The 26804-nt window shown below is 47.5% G+C and overlaps 1 protein-coding gene across 2 annotated transcripts in view; it reads right to left on the bottom strand.

Moving 5' to 3' along the window:
* ATP6V1C2 (ATPase H+ transporting V1 subunit C2) overlaps positions 1–26804 on the bottom strand; it is a 70354-nt gene that overhangs the window by 20880 nt on the left and 22670 nt on the right. For both annotated transcript variants that reach the window (XM_008065538.2, XM_008065537.2), the window contains exons 3-4: positions 10922–11007; positions 2519–2613 (exon numbers count right to left, since the gene is read on the bottom strand). In XM_008065538.2, coding sequence (XP_008063729.1) covers positions 2519–2613; positions 10922–11007 — 181 coding nt within the window. The remainder of the gene's footprint in view (positions 1–2518; positions 2614–10921; positions 11008–26804) is intronic.

The raw sequence follows: 26804 nt of genomic DNA, 5'->3' as shown, positions 1-26804 counted from the left end.
CCTGAAGCCTCTGCCCCAGCTGGCTTCTAAGATCTGGTGTCCTGCGGTGGAACCAGCCCAGGGCTTCCTTGCAAAGCAGTGCTGCACTCACAGCACAACTCATGGGCTTTGGTCCTCGGACTGTGCCCATCCCAGTGTAATGCTTCACCAGCTGTGGGTCCTGGGGCATGGCACTTAACCCTTCAGCTACTTTCTCATCTGCAATCAGAGGAAAGTGGCACCCACCTGATGGGGCCAGGTGGGAAGTCAGAGCCCAGCATGGTTCCAGGCACAGCTGGTGCCCTCCTTCCTTCCTGCAGTCCTGTCGAAAATCACTCGTGGGATACCCTGGCCCAGAGAAGCCAGACCTTCCCTACAGCTCTCCTCTGCTCCCTACTGTGTGCTCCAGGGGGCCCTCCCCACTGGGTATGGCATCCCTGGGACTCAGAGAATCCTGAACTGGTGCAGGGTGGGGCAGGGTGTGCTTCCAGCTCTGTGTGGACATGTGCAGTGCCCTCCTAGAAGCCACACCTGGCATGAGGCAGCCCCTCCTTGAGGGGCCTTCCAGAATCACTGCCTGACTGTCCCAGGAGGGGCTGAGACCTCAGTGACACAAGCAGCGCCCAAGGAGCTGCACCCAGATTCCCCAAGTCTTCTGGCCCCACCCTAGTCCCAGGAGACCTGCAGAAGCTGTCAGGGGATGGGTTCCAGAGCCCCAAATCTGCTCCTGACCCACTCACCACTGCCAGGGGTGGGGTCTGGAGGGACCCGAGCTTCACAGTTGAGAACAGGGCACCTTTGTTCCCAGCCCAGGCTGACTCTCTCCCAACTGCCCAGACCAGCAGGAGACAGAACACATTAGGGGCTCATGTGTGGTGGCAGGAGGGAGGGACAGGCTGTCAGAAATGGTCAGCCTCACCCTTAGTGAAGACACACAAAAGTCACCACAGCTGCCAGATACCCACAGCATCCTGTGGAACTGTGCCATGGGATTTTAGTTTCATCAAAGTATGAGCAGAAAAGCCAAATGTGGTGGCTCAAGCCTGTAATCCCAGCACTCTGGGAGGCAGAGGCAGGAGATTACTTGAGGCTAGGAGTTTGAGACCAACCCGGACAACATAGCAAGACCTTGTCTCTACAAAAAAAAAAAAATAGCTGGGTGTGGTGGCATGCCCCTGTAGTCACAACTACTTGGGAAACTAAGGTGGAAGGATCTCCTGAATTCAGGAGTTAGAGGCTGCGGTGAGCCATAATTGTGCCACTGCACTCCAGCCTGGGCGACAGAGTGAGACTCAGACTCAAAAAAAAAAAAAAAAAAAAGTATGAGTAAAGGCCATTGCATGGCAAGAGAGCAGGCTGAGGGCACCACTTATTGATTTGGAATGGTCACAAGTACCTCAAATTATTGCTGAGTTGGTGTGATATCTCCGAGGAGTTGAGGCTTTTTTTTTTTTTTTTTTGAGTTGAAGTCTCACTCTGTCACCCAGACTGGAGGGCAGTGGCATGCTCTTGGTCACTGCAGCCTCAACCTGCTGTGTTCAAGCAATCCTTTCGCCTCAGCCTTCCAAGTAGCTGGAACTACAGGTGAGCGCTACCATGCCTGGCTAATTTTTTTTTTTTTTTTAATTTATTGTAGAGGTGTGGTCTCGCCAAATTGCTCAAGCTGATCTTGAACCCACAGACTCAGGCAATCCTCTCATCTTGGCCTCCCAAAGTGCTGGGATTATAGGCATGAGCCACAGTGCCTGGTTAGAGTTGAGGCTTCTAAGCCAAACTCCCTACTCCAAGCAAATTGTTTTGCATGTAAATAATCACAGGGATAGGGGTCAGGATCCTAAAAGCAGGTTAGGTGGGACTGAGTTTCCCCATCAGTAACCTTGATTTATTATTTATTTGTTTGGTTTTTAGAGCCAGGGTCTACCTCTGTCATCAAGGCTGGCATGCAGTGGCATGATCATAGCTCACTGCAGCCTTGAACTTCTGGGTTCAAGTGATCCTCCCTCCTCAGCCTCCAGGATAGATGGGACTACAGGTGTGTGCCACCACATCCAGCTAATTTTTTGGCTTTTTCTAAAGATGGAGATTTGCTATGTGGCCCAGGCTGGTCTTGACTCCATGCCTCAAGCGATCCTCCCAAAGTGCTGGGATTACAGGCTTGAGCCACTACACCCAGCTCCATCAGTGACTTTTGAAAAGAGGTGGGGGGTGAGGTGAATGGGTGCCAGAACACTGCTGACTCAGGCCTGTTGAGGGGAGTATCCTATAAGACCACAGGCAACCCTACGGGAGGCCAGATGATCACCCGCCTTTTCTGGTCCAGGGCTGCCCGGAAATCCAAAGTTCTGATCTTGCCCAGGGAATGGAAGAAGGCCTCACACCTCAGAAACCCGAAGGCCCAACAGGGCTGGCTGGAAGCAGCGTGGGGAGGAGACCCTACCCAGGTCCACTCGGCAGGGCTAGAACCCAGCCTCTTGCCTCTCCAAAACACCACGTAGATCTTACCTCAGTCAGCGGCCCCAGGAGCAGTCCCTTCTCTCACCTTTGCTAGAGTGTCCACCACGCTCACAAGCGGTTGCTTTGCAGGATATTTGGCCATGTCCCATTCAAAGTGGGTCACAAAAGATGTTAAGTCAACTGAAAGAAGACAAACACATTTCGACAAGTGAGTGGACGTGCCCCATCTAAGATTAAGACCGCTAAGTCCTGAGCCAAGTGACACTCTGACACCAACAAAGCAATTAGTGAAAACACTGGTGGGCAGGGTCAGGGTTCTAGGAATGCAAACATGCCCCATGGGATAGCAGAGAGCTCTGAGCCAGCTGGTGGCCACCAGCCAGAACCGTCGGTGACACCCTGAGCCCCTCTGAAAAATCCAGCAATGGCAGAAGAACACTGTGACAGATGCCCCGCAGAGCCCCAGACTCCCCTTCAGATGGCTGTCAAGACCGAGCTCAGCTGTTGGGAGAGATGGCTTTCCTGAGAGGTGGGAACTCAAGCAACAATATTCTGAGAGGCCACTGTACAAATTCTCTGCCTCTCCCGATGCTCGGGTCACACTCCTCTGCTGGTCGTTGCTTTGTTTTGAGGTATCCCAAAGGCAAGCCAGAGATCAAGCCAAATTCCCAAAAGCCATGCAGCCTGGGAGAACGTCACAGGTGCCACCTGATGCCAGATAAGTGTCTCCTGCCTCCTGAGTTCAAGCCCTAGATGAGGTAGTTTCAGTCTGCACTATTTCTTTTCTTTTCTTTTTTTAAAACTATTTCATTTTTAATTTTTTTTTTGAGGTGGAATCTCACTCTGTCACCCAGGCTGGAGTGTAGTGGCATGCTCATGGCCACCATAGCCTCGACCTGCTGGGCTCAGGCGATCCTTCCACCTCAGCCTTCCAAGCAGCTGGAACCACAGGCATGTACCACCACACCCAGCTAATTCTTTGATTTATTGTAGAGATGAGGTCTTGCTAAGTTGCCCAGGCTTGTCTCAAACCCGTGGGCTCAGGCAATCCTGTCACCTCAGCCTCCCAAAGTGCTGAGATTATAGGCGTGAGCCACTGCGCCTGGTCAGTGCTGTCTATTTCAAGAAGGGCATTTTAAACATCAGCAGGATACTGAAGTTTGTGGCTGTGGTTTTCACCAACTGGTAAGGATGTGCACTCTGCAGTATCTACCTTTTTAAAAAGTCTATGGCAAACAGAACACACGAGTGTTTTCACACGTTTCCTTTTTGGTCTTCTAAAACAAACTACAAGCCACTGTGTTTAGGGGTGGCTAACTCTAACCAGCTCACTCTAACCAGCTGCGGGTGGAGGAGAGGGTTCCAAAGTTGGACAGAAGCAAACTGAATGCCTCAGCTGACTCAGGGCCCCTAGGCTGTGAGCAAGTTAGGAACGAAGTCAGTTTCCTTATATGAGGAACAGGAGGCACACACCTACTGAATGCCTACCCCCATCAGATTACTTTTACACACACTTAAAGAATTCTAACCCAGGACGTGACTCTCGTAATAATGCCAGGTTGGTGGTAATGCAGAAGACTCGGCAGGAGGCACAGCGCTACTGTGGCCCCTAGACCTCCTCCACCCCCAGGAAGATGGCCCTTCCCATGGCAACTCGCCCAGTTAGTCCCCTAGGTGCCTGCACTTCCCCGTGTATCCTGATGCACATAAAGGGACTATCACAAGCGCTCAACGTGCAGTCACCCTGCTGTGGATACACAACAGGCACCCTTCCCCACTCGAGGTCAAGGTGCTCACCGTTTGCTGGGGAGACACCAAGGCAGACATGACACAGGGAGTCGGTGAGTCAGAGACAAGCACGCACGGCGTGGAGGGAGTTTGAAGAGTTGGCGCCAGCCCCTCTGGGGGAGAGCAGGATGGTTTGCACAGAGGCTGACGGGAAGAGGGGGTGGCCACGTTGCCAGTGACAGAGGGTGTTGGGTAAAAGGGCAGGAGGATGGGCAGCTTTGTGTGTTCGGGGCACAATAAGTCACTGGGTAAAGCAGAGGGAAGAGAGAGTGTCAGAGTCGCTGGGCAGGAAGGGCCAGGGCCGGTCACACAGGGCCATGTCTTGTAGTTTGTCCTGTGCCGGTAACAGGACCAGAACCTACTCCCTCAGCCCCTAGAACACTCTGGGAATTGGACACAGATCACTCCAGCTCGGACAGCAGTGCTGAGCAGGGTCCCCAAACAAGCCTCCAGGGCTGCGTCACCAACCGGCTGGCCAAGGAGGGGCAGGTGGGGACAGGCGCACTGTGGGAGGGCCCGAGGGCTCAGGCACAGAAGGCACACCAAGGCTGATGTGGGCAGGCTCTGAGGAGAGAAGCCGTGAGGACTGAGGGAGAGAGAAAGCGATGCTGAGAGAGGCTGAAGGAGCCCTGGGAGGGAAGAAGAGGACCGACCTGACAGGACATGAGGCCAGTGATGCACACCCAGATGTCAAGTTGAGTGACTGGGTGGGAGGGACGTACACTAAGCCAGACAGCCAGGGAGGCTGCAGGTATGCACTCAGCGAGGGACAAGTTGCATACATGGGTGGACAAGTCCCCAGGCAGATGGGAATACAATGGGACTCAGAGGAGGGAATGGGACTGGTGACAGAAGTATGGCATACAGGAGGTAGGAAACATCTTCAGTAATCAGAATGACGGTGATAGCCATGAAGGCAGCTGACATTTACTGATGGCTTCCCTTGGGCCAGGACACAGACATTACTTCATTTATCTTACTCTTCAACCCTAGTAAATACTGCTATCTCTATTTTACAAAAAGAGGAAACTCTGGTCCAGAGTGAGTTATGTAACCTCCAATGTAAAATGAGACAATTCACAGGAAGCACCAACACCCTGCCAAGGCCACGATCACATCCCCACAGGTGGAGTGGGGACACTCGCTCCTTGGCCACTCACTTCCCAAGAGCCATATCAGATACCTTCTAGACCACCGGGACTTGGAAGAGGCCCTTGGGAGAATTGTTTAGGCACTTACAACACTGGTGATGGAAGTCACATAGCCAGTCCTGGCCTGAGCCCTCAGTATGGGGCCGTGATCTGAGAGGACTCGTGTCCTTACAAGAAGGGACCCTCTACACACATGCAGCAAGGAAAGGCCATGTGAGGCCACTGCGATGTCGACAAGCCAGGCAGAGAGCCCATGAGAAACCGGATCAGCTGATCCTGATCTTGGGCTTCTGACTTCCAGAACTGTGAGAAAATAAACTCCTGTTTGTGTAAGCCGCCCAGCCTATGGTACTTGGTGATGACAGCCCAAGCTGACTCAGACAGATATTGGTATTTGTTTGGGTATTAATATAGATTTTGGTATTGCCACACCACGGTGGGGAAATGACCTTATAGAAGGGACATAGGCTTGGGGAGGAAGCGAGGAGTCTGGCCCACAACAACGGGGAATGTCGGAGGCTGCCTGGGAGGATGGGAAAGACTCTTCCTGTGGCAAGAATGACAGTGGAAACCATCTCCTGGCCCTGCAGTGGCAGGCCTGGGCACAGGCAAGCTCACCTCCCGCCGACAGCCCAGGCCCATCCCAAAGAGGGAGCCAGCATCGAGGTGGTGGGGTGATGTGTGCCCTCCCGCCTTTCTCCTCCTCCCTCGTCTCTGTCCCCTCCCACAGCTCCACCCAAGCAGTCCCGCTCAGCCCCCCACATTCTTCTCCTGTCACTGCTGCTGGGGTACATCCACACACAGCACGGATGGAGACCAACACCTTTCAGAAGCCACCCTGCTGTCCCTGCCCCTGCTGGCCCAAGCTTCATTACCCTGATGATGCTGTATGATCACCCCTGGGTCTCAGCCCTCTCAGACTCCCTGAGGGCAGAGACTATGACTCACTGGTCTCTGTGTCCCCAGAGCCTGTCACAGTGCCCCGCACAGAGCCAGTGCTCCATAAACATGCTCAAACATTCATTGACAGAAATCCTCCTAATAACCATGACTGCCATAGCAACTCGCCCTGTCCATCTGCTCAGAAGAGATACTTTTCAGATCAAGTCATTATCTCCATGCATTTGCACTAAGCCCAAAGCCTTTATGGCATTCAGATGGAAGGGGTGAGGTTCTCCTTTGCACTTGAAGCGCCCCTACACTTCCTCTGAGACTCAGCCCCCTTCCTGTGGCTCAGCCTGTTGTTGTCCTAGTGCATATGGTGCCATGAGTCTGTCCCCCTCGGGGCTGTGGCTCCCAGAGGGCAAAGCTGGGCATCTGTGCTGTGTTGGTCACCTCTGCATGTCCAGTACATGCTTGGTACTCGACAGATGCTCAAGGGAGTCCGAGAGGATATTAGACCAGGATCACCCTGCAGGAGCCTTGAGAAACGTCTGGGTGGGCGACTGTGACCTCCTCCTCCTCATCTGTCCCATGTCCTGAAGACCAGCTGCAGTTCCAGACATTGGCCCTCGCCCTAGGTCAGGCATCCAACACCCTTCCCTGCTCACGCATGTTGCCGCTGTTAAGAACATCATCTGGCTGGGTGCAGTAGCTCACGCCTATAATCCCAGGACTTTGGGAGGCCAAGGTGAGAGGATTGCCTGAGCCTATGGGTTTGAGACTAGCCCGGGCAACTTGGCGAGATGTCATCTCTACAATAAATTAAAAAAAAAAAATTAGCTGGGCATGGTGGCACGTGCCTGCAGTTCCAGCTACTTGGAAGGCTGAGACAGAAGGATCACCTGAACCCAGCAGGTTGACGACACTGGGGTGGCCATGAGTGTGCCACTGTACCCCAGCCCCCAGGCAAAGGAGTGAGACTTCAACTCAAAAAAAACCAAAAAACAAACAAACAAAAAACCATCATCTGAGGACGGTGTCTGCCATGCCATCCCCTTGGCCTTCTGTACTTACAGGATTGCAGCCTTCTCTTTACCACTCAGGAAAGAACAGGCCTCACGCCTCACCTCCTCTGTCCAGGCTGACGTCAGTGGAGCCTACTCCTCAGAGAGAGCCTGAGAGGTCAGACCATGACACGGGCAGGCTCGCCCCACATCAAAACAGGCTGCACACAGGCCTCGTCTCTTGAGCAATAATAACTTGCCAGAGAACCAAAACAAGGCCTGCCCCACAGGCAACAGGCAAAGGACTGTGTCCGCGACGCCTGCAGCCTGCTGCCCAGTTAGCCAGAAAGGCCCTCGGCCTCGGGTGTTTCTGTTTCCTGTGAATATTCTAGGCCCAGGCCAGACAGCGTATGTTTGTTTACCAGCTTCTACTGCAATCACAGCTAGTTATGTCTTTCCATACTCCCAGCTCAGCTAAAGCAAAGAAGAATCAAAAACAAAAGTGCCCAGGCATCTGTAAGAGCCTGTCGAATGCTATTAATAATTAGAAAGTCCACCTACAGGTGGGTAAAGGAAGGCACAGACCTTTTAGACAAGGTCTGACCGCCTGCTGGCCCTTCCAGGTAGCAGTGACCTACATTGCCCTGGAGGAGATAAGATTAAAATGCAACAATGCGTTCCCCTAGTCCATTCTGTCTATCACGGGTTCATGGGTAGCCTGCAGAAGAGAAAGACTTCCTCATTCAGACAGCATTGGGAAAGTCCAAATCAAACTAAGTTTAAAGAGTTTTCTCTGTTCTAGTTTACAAAACATGCTTTTTATTTTTTTTTTTTAATTTTTGAGTCAGAGTCTTACACCCAGGCTGGAGTACAGCTCATCACAGCCTCAACTTCCTAGGCTCAGGTGATTCTTCCACCTCAGCCCCATGTAGCTGGGACTACAGATATGTGTAACCACCATGCCTGGCTAATTTGGGCTTTTTTTTTGAGTCAGAGTCTCACTTTGTCACCCAGGCTGGAGTGCAGTAGCATGCTCTCAGCTACCACAACCTTGACCTGCTGGGCTCAGGTGATACTTCCGCCTCAGGCTTAAGTCAGTTTTTCAGTCTATGACCCTACGAATTACCTACTCAGAAAGATCAGCTGGTCAACTTGACAAAGTAATTTTTTTTCTTAGCATCACCAAGAAATCTTAGTGTGACAAACATTACATTTGGGAAGGCATTTGGTAACTTCCGATCTACAAATATATTTGTATTTCCCTATAATGATTTGCGACCTCTAATCCCACCTGTTTGAGCAGGTTGGCACAAACCCAAAGCAAATAGCGCCTTCCCCCCCACCCCCCGAGTTGGAGTCTCACTCTGTTGCCTAGGCTGGAGTGCAGTGGCATGCTCACGGCCACCACAGCCTCGACCTGCTGGGCTCAGGTGATCCTTCTGCCTCAGTCCTCCAAGTAGCTGGAACTATAGGCATACACCACCATGCCTGCCTAATTTTTTGATTTATTGGAGAGATGAGGTCTCACCAAGTTGCCCAAGCTGGTCTCAAACCCGTGGGCAATCCTCTCACCTCAGCCTCCCAAAGTACTGGGATTATAGGTGTGAGCCACTGCGCCCAGCCAAATGACTCCTTCTAATAACCATACAAGGAATGACCTGTCTGGGTAACGAGAATTGCCTCAGGAGGCTCCTTGCATGTGTGAATACCATCAAGGCCTCACAAAGCAAAGCCTGGCATGTAAGCCTTCAGTGTCCATAAAACAAGTGGCCTCAAAGGACACAGGGAACAGCCATCAGGAAGAGATCACATGCAAAAGGATGCAGAAGCTCATCTTGAACTCCACAGAGACCAAGCATTCCCAATGTCCAGGTGACATGCAGCGCTACTTAGAAGAGGTGTGGGGACAGGAGAAAGAGGGAGAAAGGAGGCCACCTGTGCCACATGGGTATTGGGACCAAGCCACGAGGTTGCTACTTGAGAAATGGTCACAGCCCAGTCACCGCACCCCACAACCAGACTGACACTCCACCTTCCCAGGGACATGCGGGCATCACGCCAGGCACAGACACAGCAAACAACATATAACCTACTCTTTAGACATTTCATTTTTTCCTTCAAGCCTGTAATACAATAAGGTGGAGTTATTAAATCACATAGACACTCAAAGCCAAGATCACATGTGGGAGTATAAACATTTCTATTTGTCTATTTATTTATTTATTTTTGAGTTGGAGTCTCACTCCATCACCCAGGCCGGAGTGCAGGGGCACGCTAACAGTCACCGTAGCCTTGACCTGCGGGGCTCAGGTGATCCTTCTGTCTCAGCCTTTCAAGTAGCTGGAATTATAGTCATGTGCCACAGCGCCCGGTTAATTTTTTAACATTTTTTATTGTAGAGATAAGGTCTCAACAAGTTGCCCAGGCTGGTCTCGAACCCATGGGCTCAGGCAATCCTCTCACCTCGGCCTCCCAAAGTGCTGGGATTACAGGTATGAGCCACTGCACCTGGCCTTTATTTGACAACTTAAACAAGCACATAAAAAGTCTTTTAATGTTTCTAGAGGGAAAAAGTATGAAAAGTATATAAACATATAACAAATAATATAAACGTTAAATATACAATATTTATGCATTTTGTGTCATGCATTGCTTAACAACGGGGATACGTCCTGAAAAACGCGTTGTTAGATGATTTTGCTGCGTGAACATCAGAGAGTGCTTACACAAACCTAGATGACACAGCCCCCTATATACCTAACATATTCCAGGCTACAAAGCTGTCCAGCATATTAGCGTACTGAATACTGTAGGCAATTGGAACACACTGGTGACTACTTGAATATCTAAACATATCTAAACACAGAAAAGGCACAGGAAAAAATACAGTATTAGAATCTTATGGGATCACCATCCTGTATGTGGTCCACCGTTGACTGGAATATGTGGTGCATGGCTGTACTCTCATTGTAAGTATATATGCATAGAGTTAGATAAGTTTAATTATCTCTACAGATATTTAAACATTTAATTCTAAAGTTTCCAAAGACTCAAAGTTTCTGTCTTGTACATTTTAAGTGTATTCAAATAGCATGCATATAATTAATGGGCCAAAACATCACTGGAATCTAAAGATCTCTCTCATCAGCATGAGACAAACTCCAAACACAAACATACTACATGAAGCATTTGAGGCAGTCTCCTGTCTCCTATTTTTGCGGCAGCAGCTGAGGGCTCATGGAAACACTCCTCAGCACATGAAGGCATTTTTCACACCTCATTTGAGGGAAGAGATAAGGCTGGGATAAGGTGAATGAGCAGAATTTTCCAGATGGAGGAGAGCAGAGGCTTTTAGAGAAGGCAGATGGGCCAAACAGCAAGAGTCAGGCTTCACCCCTGGACCCAATATTCATCTCCAATTCACTGAGGACAGGGTAAGAAATGCCACACGCCTTAGAAATGAGACCACAGAACCATGAACTTGTGAAGGGACCTATCTTTCAAACCTAGCTGTACTGAAGAGCTGGAAGTAGGGTGTACAGCCTCTGCCCAACATGGAGGCCTAGGCCATTTCTGTCATTCCTCTGTGGCCACAGCCAGGGCTACTGGTGGTCTGGAACGGGAGCAACACTCGTCACAAATGAGAACACATCATCGACCTACCTCCGTTGGCCAGGAGGTTCTCCTGGACTTTGCCCTTGGAGTCCTCCATGACTTCCACCACGCTCTGAGCCATCTTCTTTATGAGGCTTTGGAGAGAGAAGAGAAAGAGCCGGTTAGAGTAGGAAGCTGCCCTCGGAATATTCTCACAGGCTGCTGGCAGGAAAAGGAACCAGTGACACCCTTTGGGGGAAGAATTTGGCAATATGTACGAAGAGGCTTAAAATGTTAATAGCCTTTGAACCAGTCATTCCACTTCTGGGAAACTATCTTAAGGAAACAGGACAAACAGAAAAAGCTTTCGGAATGAAAAGATGTTCACTGCGGCACTGCTGCTGACAGTAAAAAATTGGAAACAACTAGAAGGTTCGACAATAGGGAATTGTTTAAGTAAATGATGGTATATCCAGCTGAGAGATTATTAGGCAGCCATTGAAAATAAAGCTTCAAAGAATGCCTTATACCAAGGAACAAGGCGCATATTATAATGTTACATGGAAAAAACCCAAGACACAAAATCATACAGCAACTAAGTAAGAATGTTTTTCCTCCTTTATATATTTTCTATTGTAATCTGCGATTACTTCTGTAATTAGAAAATTAAAACTTTTTGCTTCCAGAAAACACACTGAAGACTTCAGAGGGTATGGAAAAGTACAAGACTTGGAGGTAAAGGGTTCAAATTCGCCATGACTCTGCCAATTACCGAATATATGAGTTTCCCCAAATTGATCTCATTTCTTTGAGCCTTAGTTCCCTCATCTATAAAACACAGATTATGCCCACTTTGTGGAGTTATTATTAATGTTAATATAACTAATCAGGCACTGATCATTTAATAGCAAAGAGAGTCTGCTCCAGGCGGTTGAGCAATTAGAAGTCCGACTAGAAAACGTGTCAAATTAGGATCAAAGTCTGAATGTTCTGAGGATCCAAATCTTTGCCTAGGGCTCTCGCCACATTCTCCCGGTGGCCAAGAGGGAGGTGGTGTTGGCAGAAAGAGTGGATCCAGGTCATTGAGTCCCAGATGGAGTACAAGGTCTTCTACCATTGCAGGCACTGGCCACATTGGCCACTCAGAGCATGGAGTGTAGGGCCCGAGGGCCTGATACAGAAAACCATTGCAGGAGCACATGGGAAGGTCCTCGATAAAAGCAAAGGAGGAATAGACAGAGGAACTTACTTTCCTATCAAAGTAATAAGTGTTTATGGCCACAAGTGCAAAAATAAGTATATAGTAGTAAACACAAAATGGACAAACTTACTCTTCCACCTAGGAGGATACACACTTAGCATGTTGACATATCTCCAAAGGCATAAAACCTGTACAATTTATGTGAATTGCAGTCTTCTTTTGATAGCACCTATCATTTAGTGGCGTCTACCAAGTGTCAAACATTCTATAATCATTCTCATTTAATCCCCGCAAAATTCCTGAAAGATGGGTATCATCCCATTTTAGAGATGGGGAAACTGAGACCCAGAGAAGTCACTTACCTCACTCATTCAGTCTAGAATAGTAGTTAGTAATGTCTTATTGATTATACTGCTGGGCAAATTACCTAACTAATCTTGGTTTTCTCAGTTGCAAAATGGCAATAATACCTCCTATTTCATGGAGTACTTTGCCAAGTTTGGTACAACGCATGTAACATACTGGGTCCCAAAGAGTTTGCAAAAGATACCTTGAGATACGCACTAGGTAACCTGGGTGGACTGTTTTGGATCCCTGCCCACTGACTCCCAGCTAGATTTGGCAGGACATCAGAGAGAGAATCTGGTTCCTCCCAGTTCAGTAACCTCAATCCTCTCATTTCTGCCAGCCTAGGAGTTGTGACAATGTCCCTCCACCAGCCTGGGCTCCTGCACTGTCCCTTAGGCTCTCCCACAGCTCACAGGCAACTTTGTGGGGGTTTTTTGTTCTGTTTTGTTTTGTTTTTTAAGTAGAAGTCTTACTCTGTTGCCCAGGCTGGATTGCAGCAGCACACTCAAGGCCACCGCAGCCTCCACCTGCTGGGCTCAGGCAATCCTTATGCCTCAACCTTCCAAGTAGCTGAAACCACAGGCGTGTGCCACCATGGTGTACTAATTTTTTTATTTATTGTAAAGACGAGGTCTCTCGCCAAGTTGCCCAGGCTGGTCTCAAACCCCTGGACTCAGGCCATCCTCTCGCCTCTGCCTCCCAAAGTGTTGGGATTACAGGTGTGAGCCATTACGCCCAGCCCAACTTGGTGTCTTTTTATAAGACCCTCCTCAAGTATCCATAGGTGAACATGTCATCTGTTATCTTAATTGGGGCTCTGGCTTGATAAATTCATTCATTCAGCAAGTTTTTTTTTTTTTGCGTTGGAATCTCACTCTGTCACCAAGGCTGGAGTGCAGTGGCACACTCATGGCCACCGCAGCCTCGACCTGCTGAGCTTAGGCGATCCTTTCGCCCCAGCCTTCCAAGTAACTGGAACTACAGGCACATGCCACCATGCCTGGCTAATTTTTGGATTTATTGTAGAGATGAGGTCTCGCCAAGTTGCCCAGCTGGTCTTGAACCCCTGAGTTGGAGTCTCACTCAACTGCCTGCTGGCTCAGGCAATCCTCTCACCTCAGCCTCCCAAAGTGCTGGGATTATAGGCATGAACCACTGCACCCAGCCCAGCAAGTTCTATACATTAAGCAAGTACGATATGCCACGCACTTTTCTAGATGCTATGGACAAAACAAAATCCCTGCTCTCAAACTCCTATTTCAACACCATCAACGGTTCCTCTTTTATCATCACAGTGACACCTGCGAGTCGCTGTCTCCTTTTATCATGTCCCCTATGAGACTTCCAGTAATTATTTATTTTTATGTGAAGGTGGTAGTAACTCCAGCCCCTACCACAGTGCCTGACCCGTGGCAGCGGCATAGCGATGTTTGTTGACTGAATAAATGAATGCAGCACTCCATAGCACCTAAAATTACACACATGCTTGCTTCTATCCTAACAGACCTAAAAACAGAACACACTCATCCTTTTGTTAACGAACTTTTGTTGCTCCTCATCTTACCATCTATGAAGTTTTTAAAATTTTATTTTACTTTTTTTGAGTCAAGATCTCACTCTGTCACCCAGGATGGAGTGCAGTGGCACAGTCATGGCTCTCCGTAGCCTCGACCTCCTGGGTTCAGGCGATCCTCCCACCTCAGCCTCCCAAATCACTGGGACTACAGGCATGTGCCACAACACCTGGCTAATTTTTTTTTTTTAAACGTAGAGACGAAGTCTAGCTATATTGCCCAGGTTGGTCTCGGAACTCCCAGGCTCAGGAAATTCCTGCCACTTTAGCCTCCCGAGTAGCTGGGACTACAGGTATGCACCACAACACCTGGCTAATTTTTTTTTATTTTTTGTGTAGAGATGAGGTCTAGCTATATTGCCCAGGCTGGTCTCAAATTCCTGGACTCAAGTGATCCTCCCACCTTGGCCTCTCAAAGTGCTGGGATTACAGGCATGAGCCACCATGCCTAGTCTGAAATTTTTAACTATCTAGCAAGCGTGGCCCTTCCACGTGTATACTACACCAGAAATGTCTCAAAATAACATGGACTAATAAAGCTTAATTGTTAGAAAAAGCATTTATTTCACATAACAAAAACAGCCCTGACTCAGCTGTGATCATTAACTATGGTCATAGCAAATTGTGACATTACAGGATAAGAACATTTTCCCCCCAAGGCCAGGCACAGTGGCTCACGCCCACAGGTTTGAGACCAGCCTGGACAACTTGGTGAGACCTCAACTCTACAATAAGTAAAAAAAATTAATTAGCCAGGTTTGGTGGCGCGTGTCTATAGTTCCAGCTACTTGGAAGGTTGAGGCAAAAGAATCACCTGAGCCCGGGAGGTAGAGGCTGTGGTGGCCATGAGCATGCTACTGCACTGTAGTCTGGTGACAGAGTGAGACTCCAACTCAGGGGAAAAAAAAAAAAGAATAGAACTTCCTCATTCCTTTCATTTCCTGTATAATATTTCATTGCATGACTGTTATCATAACTAATCCTCTACTATTGGACATTTGAACAATTTCCACTTTGACAAGGTATCACAATAACACACATTTTTTACCCTCTTGTATAGGTATATATGAAGGATAAACTGCTAAAAGAGGAACTTCTAGAATAAGAAATATGAACTTTTACAGTTTTAACCAGCAAAGCAAATGTAAGTCAGCGTTCACTCATACCAGCTGGATATGAGACCGTCTGTTTCCCTAAACCCTTGCCAACATTGGTATTATGAGTCTTTTTAATCTGTCAATTTGATAGCTGAAACATTATATTTCATTGTCACTCTGGTTTGCATTTCTTCGATGTTCAGTGAGGCTGGACATCTTTTCTTGTGTTTATTGACTCTACAAAAGCTATTTTCTTCTGCGAATAGCGTGTTTGTATCTTTTGTCAGTTTTTCTGTTAGCTTGTTCATCTCTTTTTAAATTTTATTGTATTGATTAGTGTGAGCTCTCAGGTGTTTTGAAAGCTCAATTCTTGGCTGGGCATGGTGCCTCATACCTATAATACCAGCACTTTGGGAGGCCGAGGTGAGAGGACTGCCTGAGCCCACAGGTTTGAGACCAGCCTGGGCAACTTGGCGAGACCTTATCTCTACAATAAAACAAACAAACAAACAAAAATACCCGGGCATGGCTATTTTTAAATTTTCTATGTAGAGAAGAGGTCTAGCTATATATTGCCTAGGTTGGTCTTGAACTCCTGGGTTCAGGCAATCCTTCCCAACTTAGCCTCCTGATTAGCTGGCTATGCTACAGGTACGCACCACATGGTGGCGCGTGCCTGTAGTTCCAGTTACTTGGAAGCCTGAGGTGGAAAGATTGCCTGAGCCCAACAGGTCAAGGCTGTGGTGGCTGTGAGTGTGCCACTACACTCCAGCCTGGGCTACAGAATGAGATTCTGACTCAAAAATTAAAAATTAAAAATTAAAAAAAAGGAAGCTCAATTCTTGAGACAATGTTTTGAGCTTGGTGACATCTCCATTTTAGAAATGACAGAATTAAGACTTAGAGAGCTAAAGGTCACCCTACACAGTAAACGAGTGTTGAGGCAGAAACTGATCACAAATCTACATGACTCCAAAGCTCATGTTCTCCTATATTACTCTAAAATATGATTGGGACCCAAAAGAAAATAATTTATTTATAAAAAGTTTATATTTATTCTTACATGTTTAAACTTCAGTCACCGAAGTACTCTGATGCAATACACCTATTGAGATGCTTTTTCCACTGTTCAAAACGGTTCTCAACTCATCAGTTTTGATGCCTTTAGTGCTTCAGTCATTTTTTGTTTTACCTCTTCCACATCCGCAAAACGTTTCCCTTTGAGAACTTTTCATACAGGGAAACAAAAAAGTCGCTCGAGGTGACAGCAAGTGAACAGGGAGGGTGGGGCACAGGGAGCATGCCGTCTTGGGTCAAAAACTGCTGAACACTCAGCATGGTGTGGGCAAGTTATCCGTGTTTTTACCCATTATGAAAAGGGAAGCCGGGCTCGTTGGCTCAGCCTGTAATCCGCGCCTTTGGGAGGCTAAAGTGAGTGGATTGCCTGAGCCCGCGGGTTCGAGATCCGCCTGGGCAACTTGGCGAGACCTCATCTCTACAATAAAAATCGCAAATTAGCCGGGCAGGGTAGCGCACACCTGTAGTTCCAGCGACTCGGAAGGCTGAGGCGGAAGGATCGCTGGAGCCCAGCAGGTCGAGGCTGCGGTGGCCGGGAGCGGCCACTGCACTTCAGTCTGGGCGACAGAGTGAGACTCCAGCTCAAAAAAAAAAAAGAAAAGAAAAGGGAAAACCCACTGAAAGAATTAAAAAAAAAAATTCACTGAAGTCAAACACAGTCTCTCACAACAATGCTAGCTGGTACACGGATGCTGATGGGTTCTTAGAACACTTACCTAGCAGGGAAAGCCTGTACTAAAAGAGGCCCATACTCCAAAAGATAATTCTGGGGGTTTTTTTGGGTCCTCCCTTGTAAACTCTGGAAAATGTTTGATAAAAATTTATATATGGGCCAGGGATGGTGGCTCACACCTGTAATCCCAGGGAGGCCGAAGTGAGAGGATTGCCGGAGTCCAGGGGTCAGAGACCAACCTGGGCAATTTGGTGAGAACTCCTCTCTTCAATTAATAATGATTAAAAAAAATTAGCCAGGCATAGTGGCTCATGCCTGTAGTTCCAGCTACTTGGAAGGCTGAGGCGGAAGGATTGCCTGAGTCTAGCAGGTCGAGGCTGCAGTGGCTGTGAGCGTGCCACTGCACTACAGCCTAGAAAACAGAGTGAGACTCTTGAGTTTAAAAAAAATGTATATATGTACCCATGAAAGAAGATGTACAAATATTTTTTTAATTAAAAAAGCAACTGCAGAGAATTGCAAAGACCTTGATTGGGATGTTGGTTGTGCTGATATATAGCATTTATTTGTTAAAACTCACCAGCCTATTCACTCGAGATGAGTCCATCTCACTGTTGATAACTTTTATCTCATTTTTTAAAAAAAATTGCTACTTGGAAGGCAGAGGCAGAAGGATCGCCGGAGCCCAGCAGGTTGACGCTAGGGTGGCTGTGAGCATGCCACCACGCTCCAGCCTGGGTGACGGAGTGAGGCTCCAACTCAAAAAAAAAAAAAAAAAAAAAATTCTAAGCAGACACTGCCTTAATCAAGTGACCAGAGTAACATCACATACAATGGGAAAGATCAACAACATGTGCCTCCTGCTATGATGCACTGAGAGAGAAAAAAATCACTTCTGTGATGTTCTTGCCAACACGGCATAACCTGAATCAAATCATGAGGAAACATCAAATGAGTTCAAATTAAGGAGCATTTTACAAAATAACTGACCTGTACACTTCAAAAATCAGCATCAGGAAAGTTAAAAAAAAAAAAGTCTGAATAAGTGTTCCAGTTTAAACAAGGTTAAGGAGACATGAGAATTCATCACAAAAGACAGGAAGCCTTCTCAATGTTTCTTATTATCTGAGAAAATACATTTTATTTTGTTAGGAAGAACTCTATTTTACTTTGATTTTTAGAGATGAGGCCTCGTTATGTTGCCCAAGCTAGTCTCAGACTCTGGCCTCAAGTGATCCTCCTGCTTCCGCTTCCCAAATAGTGGGGACTGCAGGCACACACCACAGCACCCAGCTCAGAAAGCATACTACTGGTCAGGCGCGGTGGCTCAAGCCTATAATCCCAGCACTTTAGGAGGCCAAGGCGAGAGGATTGCCTGAGCCCGGGGGTACGAGATCAGCCCGGGCAACATGGTGAGACCTCGTCTACAATAAGTCAAAAATTTAGCTGGGCGTGCTAGCATGCACCTGTAGTTCTAGCTACTCGGAAGGCTGAGGTGGAAGGATCGCCTGAGCTCACAGAGCAGGTTGAGACTGCAGTGGCCAGGAGCGTGCTACTGCACTCCAGCCTGGGCGACAGAGTGAGAATCCAACTTAAAAAAAAAAAGAAAAGAAAGCACACTATTGAGATGAGTGTGATATCCTAGTAAAATCTGTAGATTAAATAACAGCACTGTATTCCTTTGATCGTTGTACTAAGGTTATGTAAGAGAATGTCCTTGTTCTTAGGCAATACACCCTAAAGTACTTAGTCATAAAGGATACCATGTCTGCAACTTACTGTCAACGAGTCCAGAGAGGGAAGACAGAGGGAAAGCAGATGTTGTGAAGGGCACATGGGAATTCTTTTAACAACTGTGCACATTTTCTGAAACTTTGAAATAAGGCCAAAATGAAAAGTTTAGGCAGGTAAAGTCTGTAATCCCACTTTAAAAAAATCATGTCAGCATATACCTAAATCAGAATCACCCCATCATAGATCAGTGGATAATGAGAAGGTAGTGTATACACACTATGGAATACTACTCAGTCAATGAAAAGAATGAAATAATGTCTCTTGCAGCAACTCGGAAGGAATTAAGAGATCAATCCAAGTGAACTAACAGGGGAACAGAAACCAAACACCATATGTTCTCACATTTAAGTGGGAGCTTAACTAAGAATCTGCAAAGACATGGAGAATGGTGTAATAGACACAGGAGACTCCAAGGAGGAGAAGGAAGGAGTGGAGGGACAAAAAATCATCATTTGGGTACAAAGCACACGGTGGGGGCAGGGGGCACACCCAAAGCCCAGATATCTCCACTGCAGTACAATGCAACCATGTAACCCAAAACGATTTGTACCTCCTAAAGCTACGGAAATGAAAAATAAGAATAAAAAGAAAAAAAATTCCGCAAGACCCTAAACTGTAAACACTGATTATCATCTCAAGTAGATAATGAAAGAAACTAAACAAAAATAGCACAGTAAATCATAAAGAAATAATACAAATAAACAATTTTGCACAACAGGCAGAAGGTAGAAGCAACCAACATCCATGCAGATGAATGAATGAACGGAATGTAGTGTGTCCACACAATGGAATAGAATTCAGCTTTAAAGGGGAAGGAAATTTTGACACTTGCTGCAATATAAATGGAACTAGAAGACATGCTAAGGAAAACAAGCCAGTCACAAAGGAACAAACACTGTTCGATTTCCCCCATAGGAGGTACCTAAAATAGTCACATTCTAGAGACAGAAAGTAGAAAGATAGTTGCCAGGGGCTGGAGGAGAAGCATATGGGAGTTATTGTTTAATGAATAGAGTTTCGGTTGGGTGTAGTAGCTAACGTCTATAATCCTAGTGCTTTGGGAGGCCAAGGCAGGAGGATGGCTCGAGCCCAGGAGTTTGAGCCTTGCAAAATCTCAACTCTAAAAAAAAGAAAAAAGGAAAAAGAAAAAAAAAAAGGCCGGGTGCAGTGGCTCAAGCCTGTAATCCTAGTACTTTGGGAAGCCAAGGCGAGAGGATTGCCTGAGCCTGTAGGTTCAAGATCAGCCTGGGCAACTTGGTGAGACTTCGTCTCTACAATAAATCAAAAATTAGCCAGGCGTGGTAGCACATGCCTATAGTTCCAGCTACTTAGAAGGCTGAGGTGGAAGGATCGCCAGAGCCCAGCAGGTTGACGCTGGAGTAGCCATGTGCATGCCACTGCTCTCCAGGTTGGGTGACAGAGTGAGACTTCAATTAAAAAAAAAAAAAAAAAATCAGCCAGGCATGGTACCACGCATCCATAGCTGCTCAGGAGGCTGAGGAGAAAGGATCACTGAGCCTAGGAGGTTGAGGTTGAAGTGAGCTGTGATTGTGCTACTGCATTCTAGCATGGACAATGGAGTGAGACCTCAGCTGGAAAAAAAAAAGTGGAGAGGCCTGGTAAAATGCTCAGTTATGGGTTAACAAGAGCAATGACAAATGGTTCAAAAACAGGAGGGCAAATATCATCTTTCATCAATTAAATGGGCATATTTAAAAGAAAATAAATGTGAGTACGGTGGCTCATGCCTGTAATCGCAGCACTTTGGAAGGCCAAGGTGAGAGGATTGCTTGAGCCTGGAATTCAAGACCAGCCTAAGCAACATAGGGAGACCTCATCTCTACAAAAAATAAAATAAAATAATTAGCTGAACGTGGTGGTGGACACCAGTAGGTCAAGGCTAGGGTGGCCGTGAGCATGCCACTGCACTCCAATCTGGACAACAGAGTGAGACTCCAACTCAAAAAAACAAACAAACAAAAAATGTTTGATAGATATTATAAAATTACTCTCTAGTAAGCCTGTTCCAACCAACACCCTGAATTAACAATGCATTGATATTCCTGATTCTGCAAGGACCTGCCAATAATGTAAATTATGAATGTTTTATTTATCTATCTATTTTTAGATTAGAAAGTATAGTTTATTTAGAAAATAAATTAGAAACAGAGAGAGAAAGAGGAGATTCGCCTCCCCAAGGTAGGAGAGGGTCCAAAGCTAGGAAACATGGTGGTCATAGCTCAAAAAAGCCATGTGGACACCCAGAGGTTAACAAAGTAATGGTCAATATTTAATTTTAATTTTTTTTTTGAGTTGAGGTCTCTCAGTATCACCCAGGCTGGAGTGCAGCAGCATAATCACAGCTTACTGCAGCCTTAACATCCCTGGCTCAAGCGATCCTCCACTTCAGCCTCCCCAGTAGCTGGAACTACAGGCATGCGTCACCATACTTGGCTAATTTTTTGATTTACTGTAGAGACGAGGTCTCATCAAATTGTCCAGGCTGGTCTCAAACCCCTGGGCTCAGGCAATCCTCTTGCCTCAGCCTCCCAAAGTGCTGGAATTACAGGCTTGAGCCCTGCACTCAGCTGTATCAAACATTTTTAACACATAGATATTTTGACCCAGAAATTCCGCTTCTAGGAATGTGTCCTTCTGCTGGCCGGGCTCATGTACACAAAAACTGTGCATTCTGCAGCAGAATGGCTTACAATTGCAAAAGATGGGAAGCCATCTCGATGTTCAGCAACAGGTGACCCACCTGATGTAACGGATCACCATGAAGTCTCTAAAAAAGAACACGGGAGGTCTCTAGCGTATTGGAGAAAGTGAAAGGTTGCGCATCATAGGATAAAGGGAAGAAAGTAATAAATAGTATTTATAGTTATGATCACTTTTTTGTAAAAAAAAACAAAACAAAAATGCATGGCTGTACAGGTCGAAAATCCTCAACTTTTATTTTATTTATTTTGAGTCAGAGTCTCACTCTGTTGCCCAGGCTGGAGTGCAGTGGCACGCTCATGGCCACCGCGGCCTTGACCTGCTTCATTCAGGTGATCTTTCCGCCCCAGCCCTTCAAGTAGCTGGAAACACAGGTGTGCGCCACCATGCCCAGCTAATTTTTTAAAAATTATTATTGTAGAGATGAAATCTCGCCAATTGCCCAGGGTGGTCTCGAACCCTTGGGCTCAGGCAATTCTCTCGCCTTGGCCTCCCAAAGTGCTGGGATTACAGACATGAGCCACCATATCCAGTCTGAAAATCCTCAACTTTTAGACACATGATGCTCAAAGGAAATGCTCACTGGAGCATTTTGGATTTAGAAGGTTCAGGTTAGGAAAACTGACATAATGCAAACATTCCAAAATCCAAAAAAAAAAAATGGACTCTAAAATACTTCTGGTTCCAAGTATTTTGGATAAGGGGATACTCAACCTGTATGTGCATAGAAAAGTGTCTGGAATGATCAGCACTAAATTGTTGAAATGGTGTCCTTCAGAGATAGAATTGCAGGAGCTGGATATGGATTTTTAAAAAATAACCAGTGTAGACCAGGTGCAGTGGCTCAAAATGCCAACATTTTGGGAGTTCGAGGCAGGAGGACTGCTTGAGGTCAAGAGTTCAAGTCACGCCTAGGCAATATAGCAAGACCCCATCTCTACAAAAAATTAGCTGGGCATGGTGGGGTGCATTGGTAGTCCTAGCTGATTCGGAGGCTGAGGTGGAAGAATTCCTTGAGCCTAGGCATCTGAGGCTACAGTGAGTCATGCTTGTGGCACGACTCAACAATAATAACAAAAACAACAACAATAATAATAATCAGAACTGAGTAGCACATGTTCTCACTCATAAGCAGACCTTGAACAATTATCATAATACTATAAGAAAAAGATTGGCCAAAAAAAAAGAAAGAAAAGGATTGGCGGTAGTGGGAAACTGCCGAGGGGGTGGTTGTGGGAGGTGGGACTGGCAATAGTGGGAATCTGCCAGGGGGAGAGCGGGGCACACCTCATCAACAAGGGTACCTACATAATGAACATTTGTATGCCTAACCCTGAATTGGATCCCACATCTTCAAAATAAAAAATAAAAATAAATGACAGCAACCAGCATGTATTAATAAAAGGTCAATAACAGAAACCCAAGTAACCAAAGCAGTAAGTAAAAGAATGAGACAGAGCAAGCTATTGGGGCACAGCCCATTACCTCAACAGTCATCTGGGGGAGGTCCTCAAGATGCGGGTGGGAGGAATGGGGGGCATCACCCAGGAGTGAGGCAAGACAGGTAGGGAATGGAGGCCTCCGTGAACTGGGCAGGCGGCATCCGGACACCCGCCATCTGCGGGGCGAGGGGTCTAGAGAGAAGGGGTCGCTCAAGGCAGCTGCACAGATCTGAAATGCTCTTTCCTTCCTTTCCACAAGCACCATGGGGGGCACCTCTCAACCCTGATTTCTGAACCCTGGGCTCCAGGATGTCCCGAGGTATAGGATGGCCCTTGGGATACAGGGATAGCTCAAGAGCCAAAAGCCCAGCAGGCAAGGGCTCCCGAGATCTGCCTCCTCTTCAACAACCGAAGCCAGAAGGTTCCTGCCACGTGGGGCCCCCAGGACTCTTCCAGGCCTGGAGTGTGGTGAGAGGGGCATCCAACAGGTGACCAGAAGCCTCCTGGCCCCAGCAGACGGATCCAGAGTGAGGGCTGACCTCTCCATTCCCTTGAGTTCACCCAGCCCAGGACCCAAGCAGAGAAGATTTTTCCTAAGTGCTATTAGGACCTCATGCTCCCAAGGGGTTCTGTCCTGTAGACGGTGCACAGGCCACACCCCTTGCTTTGCAGGAAGCCGGGCTGGGCTTCCTCCTTCCAGTTCTCTTCAGAGCGGGCACCGTGATTCTGAGGTTCCTGAGGACACAAGTCTGTGCAACATGAAAGAGAGGGCTCCCTCTCCCCCTGATTTTCTGGATAATTCCAACAAAAGCAAGACAGCGCTGGTGTGGTTGTCAGAAATTGCCTGAATTCCCAGGAGGAGAGGTTCAGCAGGTTACAGGGCAGAGGAGTTTGAAGGGCTTTGAAGCAAGAGTAACAATCACTTCCATCTAGGAAGCTTTCCTCAGTCCTCAGGAAAGTGCTGTGGATTTATATCGGAATCCTTGACAAACAGGGCAAGTCCCCTGGAGCTGAGGAAACGGAAGCTCAGAGAGGCCAAGAGGCTTGCCCAGGTGGCTTCGTACTGACTCTTGGCACCTCCTCTGAAGCCAGTCTCCATCCATGACGCCACGTGCCGGCATGCCCCCTCTGCATAACAAAAACTCCAAGCGTCCCAGGTGTCTAACTGTCCTGTGTCTAGACAGTAGGGGCCATCAGTCCCGGCCGCCCTCTTAGGGCTACACAGGGGGAGTTCCATACCCGAGAAGTGAGGCCCAGAAGCTTCCACACAGAGTGGAGTCTGCTCCCTCCTCCCCAGCTGACTCACAAGGCCCCTGGGCACCTCGCCCCACCCTTTGCCTCTCTGCTTACTCCTTTGCCAAGAGACAATGAAATTAACGTGCCCTACAGCAAAGTCATCAGGAAAATGTGACTAGAGAGCTGTTAAGTGACTTTCTTTTTGTAAAAACAAAGGTCCACCTGGGTGTGGTGGCTCACGCCTGTAATCCCAGCACTTTGGGAGGCAGAGGTAGAAGGATCCTTTGAACCCAGGAGTTTGAGAACAGCCTGGGCAACATAGGAAGACCTCAAGACCTTGTCTCTATAAAAACAAAACAAAAACAGATACAAAGCAAAGGCCCAATGACACTTCTAGAAGGTTCCTATTCTGAGGAACTCTGGTCACAAACATATCACGGTTAAATTTCAAACTTGCCTCTTAATAACTGGAAGTTTAAATAACGGGCTGATCTTTAGAGGAACTCCCTCCTCTCTGCACACTGCAGAGCGTCAAAAGACGGGCCTTTGAGACCAAGAAGGGCAAGGAAACAGCCCAAGGCCTCACAGCTCTTAGAGGCTGACCAGGACAAAAACGAGTCTTCCAGGTCAGTTCAATGTTCCCTGCCTCAATTTTAGGGCAACACATTGGATTTTAACAACAGCATTTTTGGGTAAAACTTTTCCTCATGTACATGTCTTGTCTGTTAGCGCTGAGTTTTTTTTAAGAAGAAGAAGAAAGCAATAGACTGCTCCGGCAAGCATCCTCTCAACCCTGCAGAGGTGACTGGGGCTTGCGGGAAGCCCCCCCAGTCCCACCTGCTGAGGAGCCAGCCTCACGCCCGGTCAATCAATCAAATCTGCAGGGAATCCTGGTTTATTTCAAAATGCCCTTGCCTGCCACTCTATGAGATGTCCAGAACAGGCAAATCCATGGAGACAGAGTTGACTAATAATGGCTTGAGGAAGAAGGAATTTGGCCGGTGGCTGCTAATAGGTACAGGGGTTCTTCTTGGGTCACGAAAATGTTCTGGAATCAGATAGTGGTGATGGTTGCATTACTTCGTAAACACACCAGAAACCCATGAATTGTACACGTGAAAAGGGTGAGTCTTGCAGCGTGTGAATTATATCTCAATTTAAAAAATCATGTCCTGGCCTCTCCCTTCGCTTTGAGGATAGAGACCAGTCTGGAGGACAATGTCAAGGTCTGGTCTGGCCCTTTGAGCTAGATGTCACCACCTTCTTCAACATTCCTTGGTTCTGTTCCCCTTTTCCCCCATCATCATCACTGCATTTTATAGTTACCAAAAATCTGTCCAAGCCCTGCCATGGGTCACTGTCCTAGACAGGCCGCACCAACCTTCTCTGGGTTCCCTTTAAGCACCTCCTCACTGCTTTCCCTGCTGACTCAATCCGACCCCTCCTGTCCATCCCTCCCACAGCAGCCAGAGAGCTCTCTCTAAAAATACATATCTTAACGTGTCATGGCACTGCTTAAACTACATCACTAGTTTTCAAGAAGTCAATTAGTAATGTTTAAACTCCTTAGCAAAGCCGGGCATGGTGGCACACATCTGTAGTCCCAGGTACTTGGAAGGCTGAGGTGAGAGGATTCCTTGAGCCCAGGAGTTAAAATCCAGCCTGGGCAACACAGCAAGACCCCACGTCAAAAAAATAAAAATTACTTAGCAGAGTTTACAAGGAACACCCCCCCGCCACCAGCCTATCCAGACTCATCTTTTGCCACCACCACCGACACCCTTGCCCTTCCTGCGCCAGTCTTCCAGAGCCACCTGGATGCTACCCACCCTTTATGGCAGTCCCATGACCCCTCCTCTAAGCAAGCTATCCCTAACGAAGACAACACAGTGTTGGCTGTCACGCCCACCCAGTACCTGCCACCTCTGATGCTCAACAAAAATGGACTGGGTGCCAGTTATGTACCAGGCAATGTCACAGGGACACAGCAGTGCACAAAACAGACCACACTTGCAGCCCTCACGGGCTTCCTTACATCTGAAACCTCTTTCCACTGTGTCAGTTTCCACAGGGCATTCCAGGGTTGCTTTCCTCACCTGTGTACTCCCCTAAACAAAGAGATTCTGGAGGTTTGCAGGAGCTGCATGGTGTGACGAATAAACACACAGTGGCTGCGGAGAAACACACGGGTGCTTGGCAGCACTGGCCACTAAACAGCCAGCTTAAGATGTGGCACGGACACTGGACCACTGGGCCTAGGCCACCACAGGCCCTGGACATCTCGGCTTCATGTCTGTGCCTCCAGCATTGAGACTGTCTCTTTACTCATGTACTTCATCTCCTGGACGGAAAACCTTTTGAAGAATGGACATTTTCAAAATCTCAGCGTTCCCCATGGCTACAAAATAATAAGCATTCAGTACAGCTACAATAGCAGGCTCAGTCCATGGCTGGGGTGCCCTGCCCTGGGACCTCAGGCACCATCTTGCCTCCTCCAACCATGTCCATCCAACAGGATGGGAATATAATCCAAAGGTTTAAGGGGAGCGTGTACCCACACTTTAGGGACACAGGACCTAGCTACCTCAGTAGCTCAAGTAGTTATTTACTTGAGAGAAATAAAAATGTATGTCAGTAAGCCAGACATGGTGGCTCACACTTCTAGTCCCAGCACTTGGGAGGCCAAGACAGGAAGATCGCTTAAGACCAGGAGTTTGAGACCTGCCTGGGCAACATAGCAAGATAGTGTCTCTCTCTCTCTCTCTCTCTCTCTCTCTCTCTCTCTCTCTA

Source organism: Carlito syrichta, unplaced genomic scaffold, assembly GCF_000164805.1.
Source record: "Carlito syrichta isolate Samal-C Ts95f unplaced genomic scaffold, Tarsius_syrichta-2.0.1 Scaffold308652, whole genome shotgun sequence".
Classification (NCBI taxonomy): Eukaryota; Metazoa; Chordata; class Mammalia; order Primates; family Tarsiidae; genus Carlito; species Carlito syrichta.
Note: the sequence above shows the minus strand (reverse complement) of the source record. Positions and strands in the feature narration are given on the sequence as shown.